Source organism: Choloepus didactylus, chromosome 7 (genome assembly GCF_015220235.1).
Source record: "Choloepus didactylus isolate mChoDid1 chromosome 7, mChoDid1.pri, whole genome shotgun sequence".
NCBI classification, from domain to species: domain Eukaryota; kingdom Metazoa; phylum Chordata; class Mammalia; order Pilosa; family Megalonychidae; genus Choloepus; species Choloepus didactylus.
Genome location: NC_051313.1, coordinates 111589353 through 111604364, shown reverse-complemented (window position 1 = coordinate 111604364; position 15012 = coordinate 111589353). Strand labels below are relative to the sequence as shown.

The 15012-nt window shown below is 48.1% G+C and overlaps 1 protein-coding gene across 4 annotated transcripts in view; it reads left to right on the top strand.

The window, feature by feature from the left end:
* The window catches only part of DAAM2 (dishevelled associated activator of morphogenesis 2), a 116477-nt gene that overhangs the window by 77113 nt on the left and 24352 nt on the right, over window positions 1-15012 (top strand). For all 4 annotated transcript variants that reach the window (XM_037842871.1, XM_037842870.1, XM_037842872.1 and 1 more), the window contains 10 exons: window positions 354-448; window positions 3107-3440; window positions 4554-4664; window positions 6017-6120; window positions 7410-7476; window positions 8504-8621; window positions 10556-10694; window positions 13395-13453; window positions 13600-13784; window positions 14387-14686. In XM_037842871.1, coding sequence (XP_037698799.1) covers window positions 354-448; window positions 3107-3440; window positions 4554-4664; window positions 6017-6120; window positions 7410-7476; window positions 8504-8621; window positions 10556-10694; window positions 13395-13453; window positions 13600-13784; window positions 14387-14686 — 1512 coding nt within the window. The remainder of the gene's footprint in view (window positions 1-353; window positions 449-3106; window positions 3441-4553; window positions 4665-6016; window positions 6121-7409; window positions 7477-8503; window positions 8622-10555; window positions 10695-13394; window positions 13454-13599; window positions 13785-14386; window positions 14687-15012) is intronic.

Sequence of the window (15012 nt, the reverse complement as noted above, 5' to 3'; positions counted from 1 at the left end):
TCATGCCCCACTCACTGGAGCTCAGCAGCCTTCCAGTTATCCCCAAGATCTCATCATGATCTCTCCCCTTTCTGTAGGACTTGAGAGTCCCACACCATGTAACCATTAATGAACCCAAGTGGACATCACGCAGGCTTGGAAATAGTCTGGGCCAATAATTCTCCTCATTTTACTGATGAGGAAACTGAAGCCCGGGGCCAGGATCACCTCTGTGTCTTAATAGACTACTCCCTGAGGCCTCACCCTCCTTGCAGCAAGGTGGCCCCTGGGTCCCACCTGGGCTGGGGGGTCCAGGAGAGCTGGGAGACAGGCGGCCCAGGGTGACCCCCACCCCCTCTGCCTGCTGCCCGCAGATGCAGACTCTGTACTCCTTTGATGAGGAGGAGATGGAGATGAGGAACCAAGTCGTGGAAGACCTGAAGACGGCTCTCCGGACGCAGCCCATGAGGTGACTGCTCTGTCTCACCTGTCCTCACTTCCTTCCATTCCCCTTCACCCACTTCCAGAAGCTTCTCGCAGTGTGGGTTCCCACCCTGGTCCCCTGGGCTGACTCTGCCCCCCTGCATTGCACTAGCGTTCACTTTGCCCCGCTTCACCTCCCACCTCCCACTGTGGTCAGGGCTGGGCATGCTGGAGGTGTGGGAGTTAATGTAGGAAAACCGGATTAGCCTTAGGAACTGAAGAGCTGTCTAAAGAGAAATTGAGGGCAAGTATTTGTTTTTCTTGGGAGGATAAAACAGGAGGGTGTGCCAAACAGACAAGGTGTACAAGAAAGAACTTCCTGAGGAGGAGGGCAGGCTGAGTGCCCCTGCCGGGCAGGAGGCAGATGCAGCTGGCGAAATCCTCCGGCCACTAGGGGGCGATGAGTTGTCTGTGGATGGGATTTCACCATCTGGAGTGGTACCCTAAAGGCCACAGAACATCCCTCTTCTCAGACCATCCTGGGCAGGGGGCCCAAGGGACACAAGGCTTCTCCTTGTGTTCGGGTCGGCCCAGAGATGTGCTGGAACTGGCTCGTAGCAATATGCAAGAGCCAACTGTTAAATCTTCAGGAATTTTGCAAGCCAGTTGTTAAACATAGTTATGATTAAGAATTAAATTATATAAACTTACAGTTAAATAAATTGTATAAACCACAAAGGTAATAAATATTCAAAACTTTTCATTCCCTAATTAGTTTACTACATTTTATTTTTAACTGTGCTTTTGAGTTTCTTTGTGCCCATTGTATCTGCATAGTGGAAATTCTGTGTGATAGTGTGCTCCTGCACATCTTGTCTCATCTGCTCGTTCACCGATGTCACGTTGGTAGCTTGAAATTGGCTATGCAGGGAGTATTATACCATGGAAATCAGCAAATGCTACAACCAGGGCTTTTATTTCTGTCAAGAGCCGGCTGTTGAACATTTACCAGGAATCCACCCACCTGCCCTGTGTATGCATGTGTGTATGTGTGCACACGCATGTGTGTGTTGTCTGGGCTGAGCCTCCTCCCCAGGAGCCTGGAAACAGAGCCTCTAGAAGAATGGGAGCATCCTACCCCGTTTTATTCTCTGGTAGGAGTGGGGATCTGGTATGCAGAGGGGATTCAGGAAAAGGTTGGGGTAAGAAGTAGATGGGTGTTATCACAGCCTTGCCTTCCTAATTCCTCCAGCACCAGGACATGCTAAGGGTGAAGGGGGTGACAGGGTGTCACACTAACATATTTGCACATAATCCTCTGACCAAGGCACTCATCTATACACGCACATGCACACACTCTTCTCTGGAGGTTTGTCTCCTACCCCAATTTATTTTTCTTTCCCTTTACAAAATTCCAGTTACAAAAATTATACATAGTCATTGTGGAAATTTTGTGAAATACAGAAAAAAATGTAATAGAAGAAAGTAAAAAAAATTATTCTTAATTTGAGAGTATATCCTTCTATTTTTCTGGGCCTATTTTTATAACATAGAAATATGCACAAATGCACTTGGGATCCTGGTGGATTTTTAAATATAGTGGTGCCTTCAGCTCCATTTATGACCATTTCCCCAGGTCATTAACTATCATTCTACTAAATCAAGGCTTCCAAGCCTTTTCTCTGTGTGCACCATGAATGTCTTTGTCACCCGGGTGAAATCTATGAACCAGTTTTCGTAATGATGTTTTAAAATAATAAAATAAATTAGACAAAATAGACAAGATTTAAAATAAACCAATTAAATTGAAATACAGTTAGAATTTTGTAAGATAGCGATAATTGTGCTTCTTTATGCCTTAAATAGCAAAGCTAGCAGTGGGTATGATAACCATCATAATTTTGAACTACTGATGAGTGCAAATGATATTTTGAGATGCCAGCAACCACTGTAATTTGGTATGAACATAGCTGTGAATTCTTTTGGTGATAAGTCACATGTTCTGCTAATACTGCTATCATTTATTGCCTATATTCATCACTGAAGGTAGTGCTAAATTTCAATTAGAAGTTAGCAAAAATAAAAATGTGATTTTCTTTTCCTATCCAAGTCATGGACCTCTTAATTCTATCCATAGACCTTTTTTAGGGGAACATAGACTCCAGGTTAAGAACCCCTGCACTAAATGGTTTTTATTTTCTGCATTTCTGTTGACATTCAGGATAACTCTACTCTTTTCTTAAGGATCCTTTGAAGGGTAGATTCCAGCCTTGGTTCTTTGACTCCCTGACTCCAATGGTCCCACTGTCTGGAAGTCCTCCTTGTTATCTCACTGTAATTCTGTTAATTCACATCCTCAGTGGAGATGAGTCTTCAGAATTCCTGGAGGTGGATTTAGGCTTAACAGCTCTAGTAATTATCATGATCATCCCCTTTTACATACACACCATCAAAGCTATGCAATTGACAGTCAATGATATGCAAATTAAATGTATTTAAAATGCAAATGAGATGCCAGTCACCTCTGGGTATGATAGGATTTCAGCACTTTAAATAAATTTTATGAATGAATCAAGGAGGGGAAACTTGGTGCAAAGTGATACACAGGTGTATGGTAATGCATAGGCAATTAATTTCCTGAAAGGTATGCGGAATAATATGCAAACTCAGGGTACTTTTTTGCTAATGCTTCTGGCCGGTGTAGGTTTGTGACTCGCTTCATCGAGTTGGAAGGCTTGACCTGCCTGCTGAATTTCCTCCGGAGCATGGACCACGCCACCTGTGAGAGCCGCATCCACACCTCCCTCATCGGCTGCATCAAGGCGCTGATGAACAACTCCCAGGGGCGGGCGCACGTGCTGGCCCAGCCCGAGGCCATCAGCACCATCGCCCAGAGCCTCCGCACGGAGAACAGCAAGACCAAGGTGGCCGTGCTGGAGATCCTGGGCGCCGTGTGCCTCGTGCCGGGGGGCCACAAGAAGGTGCTGCAGGCCATGCTGCACTACCAGGTGTACGCGGCCGAGCGGACGCGCTTCCAGGTGAGTGGCCTGGCGGAGGCGGCTGGGGCAGGGACCTTGCACGCCACCGGGGCTGAAGGACTGGGGATTCTTTGTCGCAGAAACTGGTGATGGAGGGAGCGAGGAAGTAATACAGAATGCAAGGCGGCTCCTGACAGAGAACAGGCAGAGAACAGGGGCCCAGAGGGGTTATATAAAAAGACATGAGGAATAAAAAATCAATCAATCAATCAAGGAAAAAAAAAAGGTATGAGGGCCCTTATGATCTAGAACCCTCTTTAAGGGTTTATCTGGGAAAATGTACTTTTCTCCTTCACTAGACCATGGGCTACTTGAGGCTGGAATATTGGTCTGCTTCATTTTTGTGGCTTCTACATCTCTGAGCCCAGCCTGGCCCCCTTATAGGGTCTCAGATAAGAATTAAGAATAGAGTGCAGTGGCTGGGGTCAAGATTAAAGCCCTCGCCTGGGCCAGTGTCCACTGTGGGTTCCCAGGACCCATTCTGGGAGCTCAGACCATGTTATTTTCTTGTCTTCTCCCTGACCTTCTGCAGAAAAGTACCAATGAGATGGACAGCTAATATAAAGTGTCTTAGCACAGTGTCTGGTACACAGCAAGTGCTCGATAGATGTGAGCTGTCATTACAAATTCTATGGTTTATCCTCTAGTACAGGCTAATTGTTTATTCTGTCATCAAACATTTTTGAGCACCTGCTCTGTGCAGAAAGTGGCCCCTGACCCTTTGCAGAAGATGCAAAAAGGATAAAGGCAGTGTCTGTGCTGTCAAAGAGCTGGCTAGGGAAAACATACTTGCTGTAAGCAACTGAGTATTATAAAGCTCTGCCCAACAATATAAAGCAAGCCCTCAAAAGCTGAGTGGAGAAGAAGTAAGACAGTACCAAGGCTGAGGTGTGAAGAGGCAAAGAACACTTCTTGGCAGTAGTGAGCCTTCAGTGGGGGTGGGTTGGTGAAGATAGGGGTTAGGGGATCTAAAATAAGTTGGACAGACATGATTGGACAGAGAGAATGGATGGGGTATTCCAGGTGGTTGGAAGAGCAGGAGTCACTGCATGGAGGCTGGACTTGTGGGATCAGGAGCCTTTTTCTCCTTAACTGTCCTGCCTTTCCCTCCAGACACTGCTAAATGAGCTAGATCGAAGTTTGGGCCAATACCGGGATGAGGTGAATCTGAAAACCGCCATCATGTCCTTCATAAATGCTGTCCTCAACGCTGGAGCTGGAGAGGTGAGGTGCTTCTCCTTGCCCTTCTGGTTCCCAATTTCCTGGACCTGGGCTGGATAAAGTGCATGAGTGCCTCCAGGAGAAGAGACAGAGAGAAGGGACTGACGTATCTGCTTGGTATGGCTGCCACTACCATCCTTGTCTTCAGATTAATGTTATAACCTCTTGCCTCCTTCATTTGGGATTAAGAAAGAGAATAGTGTCATCAGCCTTGCTGTCACAGAGGGCAACGCAACGTCAGCCAGGCTTGGATTACATGTTACCCACGGCCTGGCTTATCTGTGGCTCTTGAATGATGTGCTGAGGACAAATTCTGACTTTACTTCCCCAAAACCCTTCTGGGTTTTATCTAAACCTGGGAGCACTTCATGGGAAGTTTCCTGTATATGTAACATCATGCAGTACTTGTGTCATGGACAAAGCCAAGCTTGGCTGGCTGATGGTGGCTCAGGGTGGGGGATCATTTATGGGAGGAAGGCAAGTGTTGGTCCTTTTTCCTGGAGCTCAGGTGCCCCATTTTTGGTAATGGTCTTCTGGCACCCTCTGTCAGGAGGTGAGGTTTCTGGTTTCCCTTCTTTGGAGAGGCTGAGAATGGGATCCAAAGACCACAGAAATAGCAATATTAAAAGAACTTGAAGAACAGGGGAATTTCCTGTATTCTAAGGTGATCATACACCCTACTCAGGGTCAACTGTTTAAGGACAAAAGGAGTATTTTAAAGATTTCTGCTTTCCCCTATTTTCTTCTTCCATCCTGATAGCCTGGATTTGGAAAAGTAGGATGGGGGTATTATCTGTCCCTACGATGCTGATATTACCTTTGCCATTACCGTCTATTTATGAATGGCATCTGTTCTGATTAGTTGGTAACCATTCCTCACCAAGTAATTTTTATGAATATCACCCCATTAGGCAAGTAATTTTATCCCCATTTTACAGTTGAGGAAACTAAGGCTTTCCCTAGGTCACAAAACTAGGAAGTGGCAGAGCAGGAATTTGAACCAAGATCTGTCTGATTCCAAAGCTTCTGCTCTTTGTCACCGTGCAGTACTGCTCCTTGATGCCAACGCTGAGAGAAAACTCGTAAGGGACTTTAAGAAAATGAGGCAGGAGAATTAAAAGGAGCTGGGTAGTAGGCCTTCTTAAGAGAAATAAAAAGGTTAAGGGATGTCCCCTCCCCTCCTTTCTTTAAGCTCTGGGACTTCAGGCAGCTGCAGGTAAGTTTGCTGCAGGAGGCATCATGGGACAGTGGTTGGAGGACAGGGCAGGGAGGAGTCCACTGGGACTCTTGTGGACGTTGAGAGTGGGGGTCTCTGAGCCAGCCAGTGAGTCTTGCCCTCCCTTGGTGATCCCTAGGACAATCTGGAGTTCCGCCTACATCTACGGTACGAGTTCCTGATGCTGGGGATACAGCCTGTGATTGACAAGCTCCGGCAACACGAGAATGCCATACTGGACAGGTACGGCCCAGGCCTCCCGTCCCCGTTGCAAACCTGTAGTCAGGGCCTCAGTTTGGTCAGGACTTTAAGGTTGCCCCTCGCACGGGAGACCACCTGCCGTAATCCGGTATAGATTTGAATCAGCTCTGAGTGGGAGGAGGTGGACAGTTCTCCCAACACCTTATCCCACCTCTTACCTATGCCCTGCCTGTCCTCTTTGCTGGCCTGCTTGTCTCACCTGTGATTGAACAGGTGAGTGCAGTAGTCCTCAGCCATGGCAGTACTGCCCCCTAGGGGGCATTTGAAAATAAGTGGGGTATTCTTTGGTTTCCAAATGGCTGGAAGAAGTCGCTCACTATTGGTCATTGGTGGCCAGAAAGGGTGAATGCCCGGTGTTGCACTCTTGCTCAACAAAGAAATGTTCCAACCAAAATGCAAGGTATAAAGGCCCTTGTTGATTAAATGGCACACTTAAATTCCTTGGAATTACTACTGAGCCCCTCTGGTTCTATCCCATTAATATAGGCTTTTTGATTACACTGATCTTAAGGGAGAGAAGATGAATCCTTTTGGGGTGGAGTGGGTAGGTAGAGGCAAAAAATGAGAGAGATTGGCTTTGAAGGTTGACATGGAGACAGCGTGAAAACACTGGGGACAATGCATGTAAGATAGTGGCTCTCAACTAGGGGTGATTTTAGCCCCTAGGGGACATATGGCAATGCCTGGAGACATTTTTCATTACCCCAACTGGAGGGGGTTAGCTGTGGCTGGCATCTAGTGAGTCGAGGCCAGGGATACTGGTAAATATCCTATAATGCACAAAGCAGTGCTCCACAACCAAGGAATTATCCAGCCTAAAATGTCCATAGTGGTGAGGTTGAGAGAGCCTGATGGAGGAGCAGAGGATTCTGTAAGGAGGGGAGTGTTGGCCTATAGACAGGTGGCTTCTTTCTGGTTTTGTCTTGGCAGAGATGGTGGTGGTGGTGGGGGGGTGATGTTGTGAAAAGGATGTGTGGTCTATCCAGACCCATTGCCTTCTCTTCCTTCTTGGTCCTATAACCCCTCTTCAATCATTTTCTGAACCGTTGCCCCTCTCCCAGAAGGAGTAAAGTGCTCACCTACAAGTCCTTTTGGAAATGGACCTCCATAGGGTACCCCTCTGAGAAGGCTGGATTTGAGAAGAAGGGGCCCCCTCACCTGAATGAAGTTTTCAGAGTTAGCAGTTAAGACTCAAAGGGGTTGTCACCCTACACCAGGATGTAGCGTCCTGACTACAATATCTACTCTCTCTGTCCCCTTGTGCCATCTAGGCACTTAGACTTCTTCGAGATGGTCCGGAATGAGGACGACCTGGAGCTAGCCAGGAGGTTTGACATGGTGAGGAGCCTGTAGGGGTGAGGTGATTGCAGCGGGTTCCAGGTGGCCCCACATGGTCCCCAGACCCTGTGCTGTGGTGGGTGGGTGGGTCCAGTGTTGACTGGGTTCCCTGGTGGATGCCATGGCCAGGCCCTGCTTCTGGAGCCCTGACAGGCCTCACCTGGTGGGCTTCTGGGCTTCTGCATCCTACTCCCAAGAAAGGGAGACCACAGCCCCAAAGGAAAGGGAGCCAGTGCTTGTACATGATCAGTCTCAAATGCCGCTCCTGACTGACTCACTCCCTGCCTTCCAGAAATTTCCTCATTCGCCTCTCCCCACGACTAACCAGATCATGAGCAGCAGAGCAGACTGTATTTTCATTTTAGCCTTAGAAACCCTGAAAAAATACAATCTTGCACCTAAAATTGTATTATGAAGTCCTTATCCAAATAAGATCCCACTTCAGGGTAGCGCTTCATAGTCACCAAGCCCCATCCGATTAGCCTCACAAAAGGCCTGGAGTTTAGAAAGGTCAAGCAGCTTGCCTATTGTCAGACAAATAGATATTAGAAGATCAGGGATTTGAACCCGTTTCTGGGCTTTGGATAAAGTGCCCTGTCCTGAGCCACAAGCTGCTTTGAACCATCTATGCCCCTGCTTCCTTCCCTCAGTCTGGATCCGCAGTTCTCAACCAAGGGTGAGTTTGCCCCTCAGGGGACATTTGGCAAAGTCTAGAGACATTTTTAGTTGTCATAACTGGTGCCTGTGGGGGTGCTACTGGCATCTGGTGGGTAGAGGCCAGGGGTACTGCTAAATATCCTGAATGCCAGTAGTACTGAGGTGAGAAACCCTGGTTTATATAATTAACATCTCCCTCTCCCTTTTCTCTGTCTCTCTCTTTGTTAAACCTGGGCCAGAGGCAAAACAGAGAAGGAAAGCTCTCCTGGGTGACGGAACTCAGTAGATGGAAATGGGGACTTCTCTCCCTTGTTCTTTCCCTCTACTGCCATCCCTGCTCCCCATTCACTGCCCCCATCTACTCACCCAGGTCCATATCGACACCAAGAGTGCTTCCCAGATGTTCGAGCTGATCCACAAGAAGCTCAAGCACACGGAGGCCTACCCCTGCTTCCTCTCTGTGCTGTACCACTGCCTGCAGATGCCCTGTAAGTACCTGCACTGGCTGCTTCGCTCAGCCAGTGAAGGCAGCAGGACCTGCCTGGGCCAGTAAGCCTGCCCACCTCCGCCTCTGCACACCTGCACACCCCCTCAGGAGGCAGGGCCCTGCTCCTTCCTCCCTCTTTTGCAGAAGGGAGATGGAGCTGCTTTCCACTGTCATCGTGGAGATGGTGGAGAGGAGCTGGGGAGGTGGTCCTGAGCAACTCCAACTTCTAACAAGCAGTAGCTTGCTCTTTGTGTTTTAGAAATCAAATAGCTCTGGCTGTCTGCTCATGATGGGGGAGTGATCAGTCCTCTTGGGGAATTCCAAAAAAGAACTTGTGTGCTTAGGGTAGTAGCTCAGGGGTGGAATGAGCATGCCTCTTGTAGGATGTTGTCAACTCCTCCATCTAGTCCTTGCTGACTTATCCCCTAACTCCTCTACCTGCTGCCCCTCTCTACAAATAGCAAGTGTCAGCATCTATAAAATCCAGATGGCTAAGTTCTTAAGATCCAGGTGTGTACCATGATGGAATAAATTATAGAAAATGACTAATAGCCACCCCCAAATACATTTAACATGAGCTTTAACGGCACCATTTGGTATTTAAGGGCATCACAAGGTAGGATATTTGACCCATTGTAATGGTCAACCTAGAAAGACTCTGTTTCATGGTGATGATGGTGGAGTTGGTAATTATGGTGATGGTGACAATAACTGCAATTTCTTGAATGCCAACTCCAGGCCAGGCATGATGCAAGGTCCCTGAACCTCATGGAATGCATATTATTATCTCCACTTTACAGTGAATGAACCTGAGACTGAGACAGTTCTTTACACACTTGAAGGAGTTTTCATTTCTTTGGGGTTAAGGATTCAGATGCAGCATGGTCTCTCTTTGCAAGCCAGAGACCTTGCTTTCCCCAGTCTTCCTGGCTGAAAAGCAAATGGGAAAACATTACTACCTTGTAATGCCTGTGCCAGATGGAGTAGTGAAAGGAAGATAGACACGATGACTTGGACCGGGGAAGCTATCGGTTCTTCTCCAAAACTCAGCCCAGACGGTCTTCATGGAAGATGTGGGAAGTCCCTGGAAGATCTAACTTCTTCTGCTCTCAGGGGTCCCTGTGTCTGGCGTTCCATGGGGCAATGTGAATGGGTGCCTCTGTTTTGCCCCATGTGACCTTCCACCTTTTAGTTGTTATGGTTTGACTTTATTGTCAGGATTCCCATGGTCAGTTGAGATGATGTGCTTGGGATACAGACCAAGGAAGGAGAGCACAGACCAGTCATGTGAAAAGACAGCCCATAACCTGTCAGGCTGTGATTGAAGGGGGTGGGAGTGGGGTCCTTTGAGATCAGGTCCAACACATGACACCTTGGCCTTCACAGTTCAAGGCCATCTCCACCAAGAAATCTTTCTGGACTCCATTAATCATTTCTCTAACCCACTATGACTCTCTCTCAGTACACACCTACAGTTACTTTCCATTCATCCCTCACTGTAGAGCAAAAGCCTAGATGATCCTAAAATCTTTTTTATTTCCTTGAGGACTTCTTTATTCAGCATGTAATATCTTAGAGCAGATTTACTTTCCTAAAGGTACTTTTTTTGAGATAATGTAGAAAGCAATTTGCATTCCCAGGGCATAGGATCCCCAGGGTCCATACAGGGAGGAAAGGCAGCCAGGAAGCATTTTGGGGAGCAGGGAAGTACATTGAGAGGGTTGACACATTTGCAGATCAGTTGCAGATACTCAAAAGGTGACTGGGCTTATGAATCTCCATCAGTGGCAACTGCATTATCTCCCCCATCAGACGGGGAGCTGGTGAGGGAGGGGAAGGGCACACCCCACCATCCTGGGCTCAGGCAGTGACTCTAGAGCAGGGTCCCAGGGAACTCCAGGGCTCAGTACAGATCTGATACCTGTTGTCCCTCAGGCAAGTGGAATGGTGGCTACTTCCAGCGGTGGCAGCTCCTAGACCGCATCCTCCAGCAGATCGTTCTCCAGGATGAGAGGGGCATGGACCCTGACCTGGCTCCGTTGGAGAACTTCAATGTCAGGAACATCGTCAACATGTGAGCAGTGGCCAGCCTTCGCCCTGCCTTCTTCTTCCTTCCCCATCTCTCTTCCGCTTTAGGTCTCACCGGTAAAACCTCAGCTTTCTCTCTCAAACCAGACACCTTCACTGGGTTTGGGGCAGCACTGTCCAATAGAACTCTCTGAGATACTGGAAATGATCCCTATCGGATCACTAACCGCACGTGGCTACCGAGCACAAGGCACGTGGCTAGTACAGCCAAGGGACTGGATTTTTAACTGTACTTCATTTTAGTGAATTTAAATTTAACTAGCCACATGAGATGTGGCTGATGACTACCATATTAGACAGTCCAGATCTACAGGTTCTCAGTGATTCCACTGTATGGATTGGATACAGGAGGATTTTAAACACATTAATGTAGAGTAGGGGTCAGTAAACTATGGCCCCTGGGCTAAATCCAATCCTCTGAGATAATTTTGTATGGTCCATGAGCTAAGAATAGTTTTTACATTTTTTAAAGGTTGTTAAAAAGAAACAAACAAACAAACAGGAATATACAACAGAGACTGTGTGGGGTCTGCAAGGCCTAGAATATTTACTCTCTGGCACTTTACAGAAAGTTTGCTGACCACTAACTACTTGACCTTTCGACCATTTGATAATGAGGCAGTTGGACAGTCTAAGGTCTTCTGGGTTGACATCTTTTTCTGATGCTGAGTAGAGGGGAACACAGAGAAACAAATTCTAGAGTGCATCAATGAATAGTCAGAACTTATATTAATATGCTGATTTTTAATTTTAAACTTTTACTTAACTTGCACTATGAGCCTGAGCCAGCTGCCCTTAAGGAGAGAAATTGGTTCTAAATGATTCATTATATTGCATTCCAAAGCCAAATAGAAAACAAGTTTTGCACTATTCATGGTACTGTTTTCATTATCACAAATAATTGGTTGTTGATCTAGTTAAAATCCTAGCTGGTATGTTGGACAAGTGCAGCTAGTAAAGAAATCAAGACAGTTTATTTTTATTTCCCACTAATCCTTTTCACTCTGTAGTGGGGGAAATTTTTCCTCTATCAAAGGATGAAAACTCCTCAGGCCCAATGAGGTTTTTGGTCTGCCTTTGGTAATGGAAGTCTTAAGGTCACTTTAAGTCACCGACACAGTCTCAAATCCACAACTAGAAGGACTACTCCCAGATGCGAATCAACAATCTAGATTTGATTCAACCTTGACTCTCTCTCCTCCCCCAGCTGGGGCCTGGAGACTGCAGGGGAAGAGTGGAGAGGGGAGGTTATGCCATGGTTGGGTTTTCTTTTCTCTGTTCTCTGTGTCACCTCTAACCCCTTTTACCTCCCTCCCCCTTCCCACTATTTAACCAGTTTCTGACCCCTTCAGAGGAGGCATGGGGGCAGGAAGGAGAAGTGAGAGGCAGCAAAAAGGTCTTACAAGCAGGCTTCATGCTTGGTGGACTTGGCACATGGATAAAGACATGTGATTGTGTTCCTGGGCTCCTCAGAGGTTCTTTGCTGGCTATGCAGGTTTTTGTTTTTTTGTTTTTTATTCACAGCTGGCTGGATGCTTCCATCCCTTCCATCAGCCCCTGGTTCATTGCCAGCCCATTGCACCTAGGCTTATACTGTTGACATCCCTGATTTTCTCCCAGGTGGAGAGCTCTTGGGCAGGACTTCAAGTAGCTTCAGCCCAGTATCTCCACAGCTTTACATCTGGCCCATGAGAAAACCTCATGCAGTCTCTTGTCCCAACCACTCTGGGGGCAAGCAGTGCTTTCCTTGTTAATCCTTCCTCGCCCCCTGGATGTGCCTGGCCTCAAGTCAGACCACAGTCCACCATGCCTCCCTCCAAATGCCAGGGAACACGGACCAAAACTCTCCAGGTGGGACCACAGAAGCCCCTTCACTGGAACTATGGCCAATGAGGCCGCATCCTCTGGAGATGGTGGGAATGGATCTCTCCAAAGAATTCTCTTCACAAAGTATTCCCCTCTATGTACTCTGTCCCCTCTTTAAAATCTTAATCTGGTTGAGGAGGTCAAAAGTCATGGATTTAACTCTTAAATATTTTCAGATTTACAAAGGAAATGCTCACTGGGGTCTCACTCCGGGATTTCACCTCTCTTTTACCTTGAAGTCTAGATAAAAGCTTAATTTTAACACCCCATTAGAAGAGTGTGACCAGAATGATGCCTTTCTATGTTTTAGACATGTCCCCTCTTCACCCTCAGCAACACCTGTCCTGTACTATTGGGGGTGGGATGATTTTTCTTGCTCCTGTACCTTGGTCTTTGGAAACCTGGAGCATGGAAAGGCCAATATTTTGATCTCTCTAGGATGCAAAAACCTACTTTTATAAAGAGGTATAAGTCATTATACAACTAAGGGAAATCTGGGATTTAGTCCTAGTTCTACCATTAAGTAGCTAGTGCTGCCATCTCTGTTCTTGGAGCCTCGGTAGCTTCCACCATATACCAAATGGATTGGACAGAAGGGTCCTTTCAGCTCTCAGGGTCCATGGAGAGACACATAATGAGACCTGGGCTGGGTGGAGACCTCGAGGGACAGCTGTACAGCGGAAATCCTAGCTTTCTAGATGTGGCTGGACACATTGGACATTAGGCTACCAGCGTGGGGAATGGGGAGATGACAAGTCTTCTGGGAAGCTGTAGGGTGGTCTGCCAGCAATCACATCGTCCCTCTCCCTCTACCCGCCAGGCTCATCAATGAGAATGAAGTGAAACAGTGGCGAGACCAGGCTGAGAAGTTCCGGAAAGGTGAGGGGTTCTGCCTAAACCTGCTGCATCCCCCACCTCCTCTCTTCCCCATCCAGCCCAGGGCCCCATCTCCTCCCATGGAGGGGAACCCACACATACTCACAGTCTCTCTTCCTCTTCTCTCTCCTGTCCCACCTCCATCCCAGAACACACGGAGGTGGTGAGTCGGCTAGAGAGGAAGGAGCGAGAATGTGAGACGAAGACGCTGGAGAAAGAGGAGATGATGCGGACACTGAACAAGATGAAGGACAAGCTGGCCCGGGAGTCCCAGGAGCTGCGCCAGGCTCGGGGACAAGTGGCAGAGCTGGTGGCCCAACTCAATGAAATCTCAGTACGTAGGCACCCTTTCTCCCTTTCACATAGTTGAGCTGAGACCCTGGGATTCAGGGCAGGGATAGCAGGTGTGGGGAGGGCCAAGGGTCCTAGGGTAAGATAGAAGAGAGATGGGGATCTCAGGCCAGGATGGTGGGGACCCTTGAGGCTATAAGGGCTGACAATGCCCACCACTTGCCTAGAATGGCACCTTTGTATTAATTAGAAAAGTAACGTGCCTTGCTCTGGGTGACACTGTTCCAGGATGCACACCTTGGAAAGCAGAGCACAGGTGGGATTTTGGCTCCCCCTCACTCTCTCAGCTGGATGCCCTTGTGCAGTCAGCAACTTACGCAACTGTATGTATCAACCCTGCTATTACATTGTGGTATCTATGACATTGTCCAGTGTCGCCTGTGTGTCTGTAGTTGTGTCTGTATGTATAGTGGAGGTTTGGGTTGCAGAGAGAGAAAGTGGGGGGACTACATGTATGTGGGAGGTGACAGCAGGATTTGGGGTCTAGGATAGTCAGAATAAGAGTAAGAAAAGAATAGTGGTGAGGGGTCTGAACGGCATCATTGCTGATGGCTTTGTCCTTTTGAATTTTCTGTCTCTCCACAGACAGGCCCTGCATCCATCCCACCTCCCCCCAGAGGCCCACTCGCCTCATCTTCCTTGATGACAACCAGTGACCTGCCTCCACCCCCGCCCCCTCTACCCTTCGCCTGCTGCCCCCCTCCGCCACCGCCACCCCTTCTACCCAGTGGGCCTCCCACGCCCCCAGGTGCCCCGCCTTGCTTCAGCATGGGCCTGCCCCTCCCTCTGGACCCCTTCCCTAGCAGCAGTACCCTACTCAGGAAGAAGCATGTTCCCCAGCCCTCCCACCCGCTGAAGTCCTTCAACTGGGTCAAGCTGAATGAGGTGAGCACCCAGGAAGCAGTCAGCGGGTCCATTCTCCTACAGCCAGCAGCACTCAGCCCCAGGAGTTGACTGCCCATTGTTTGCAGTCATCCACCTGGGCTCCTTCTTTGGTGGGGTAAGGACAGACTCAGTGGATGCTGAGGATGAGGTTGCTGATGTGAGGCAACTCACTCCCCACTGGGGAAAACAACTCCACTGGAAGGAGGTGCTTGGCATGTGGGAATTCCCACTTGTGAGAGCATTGGCAAAGCCATCCACCCGTGGAATTTGTGTGTTCCTTAGGTCAGTCACGTAATCTAGACATCAGAGTAGGGGATGAAGTAAGC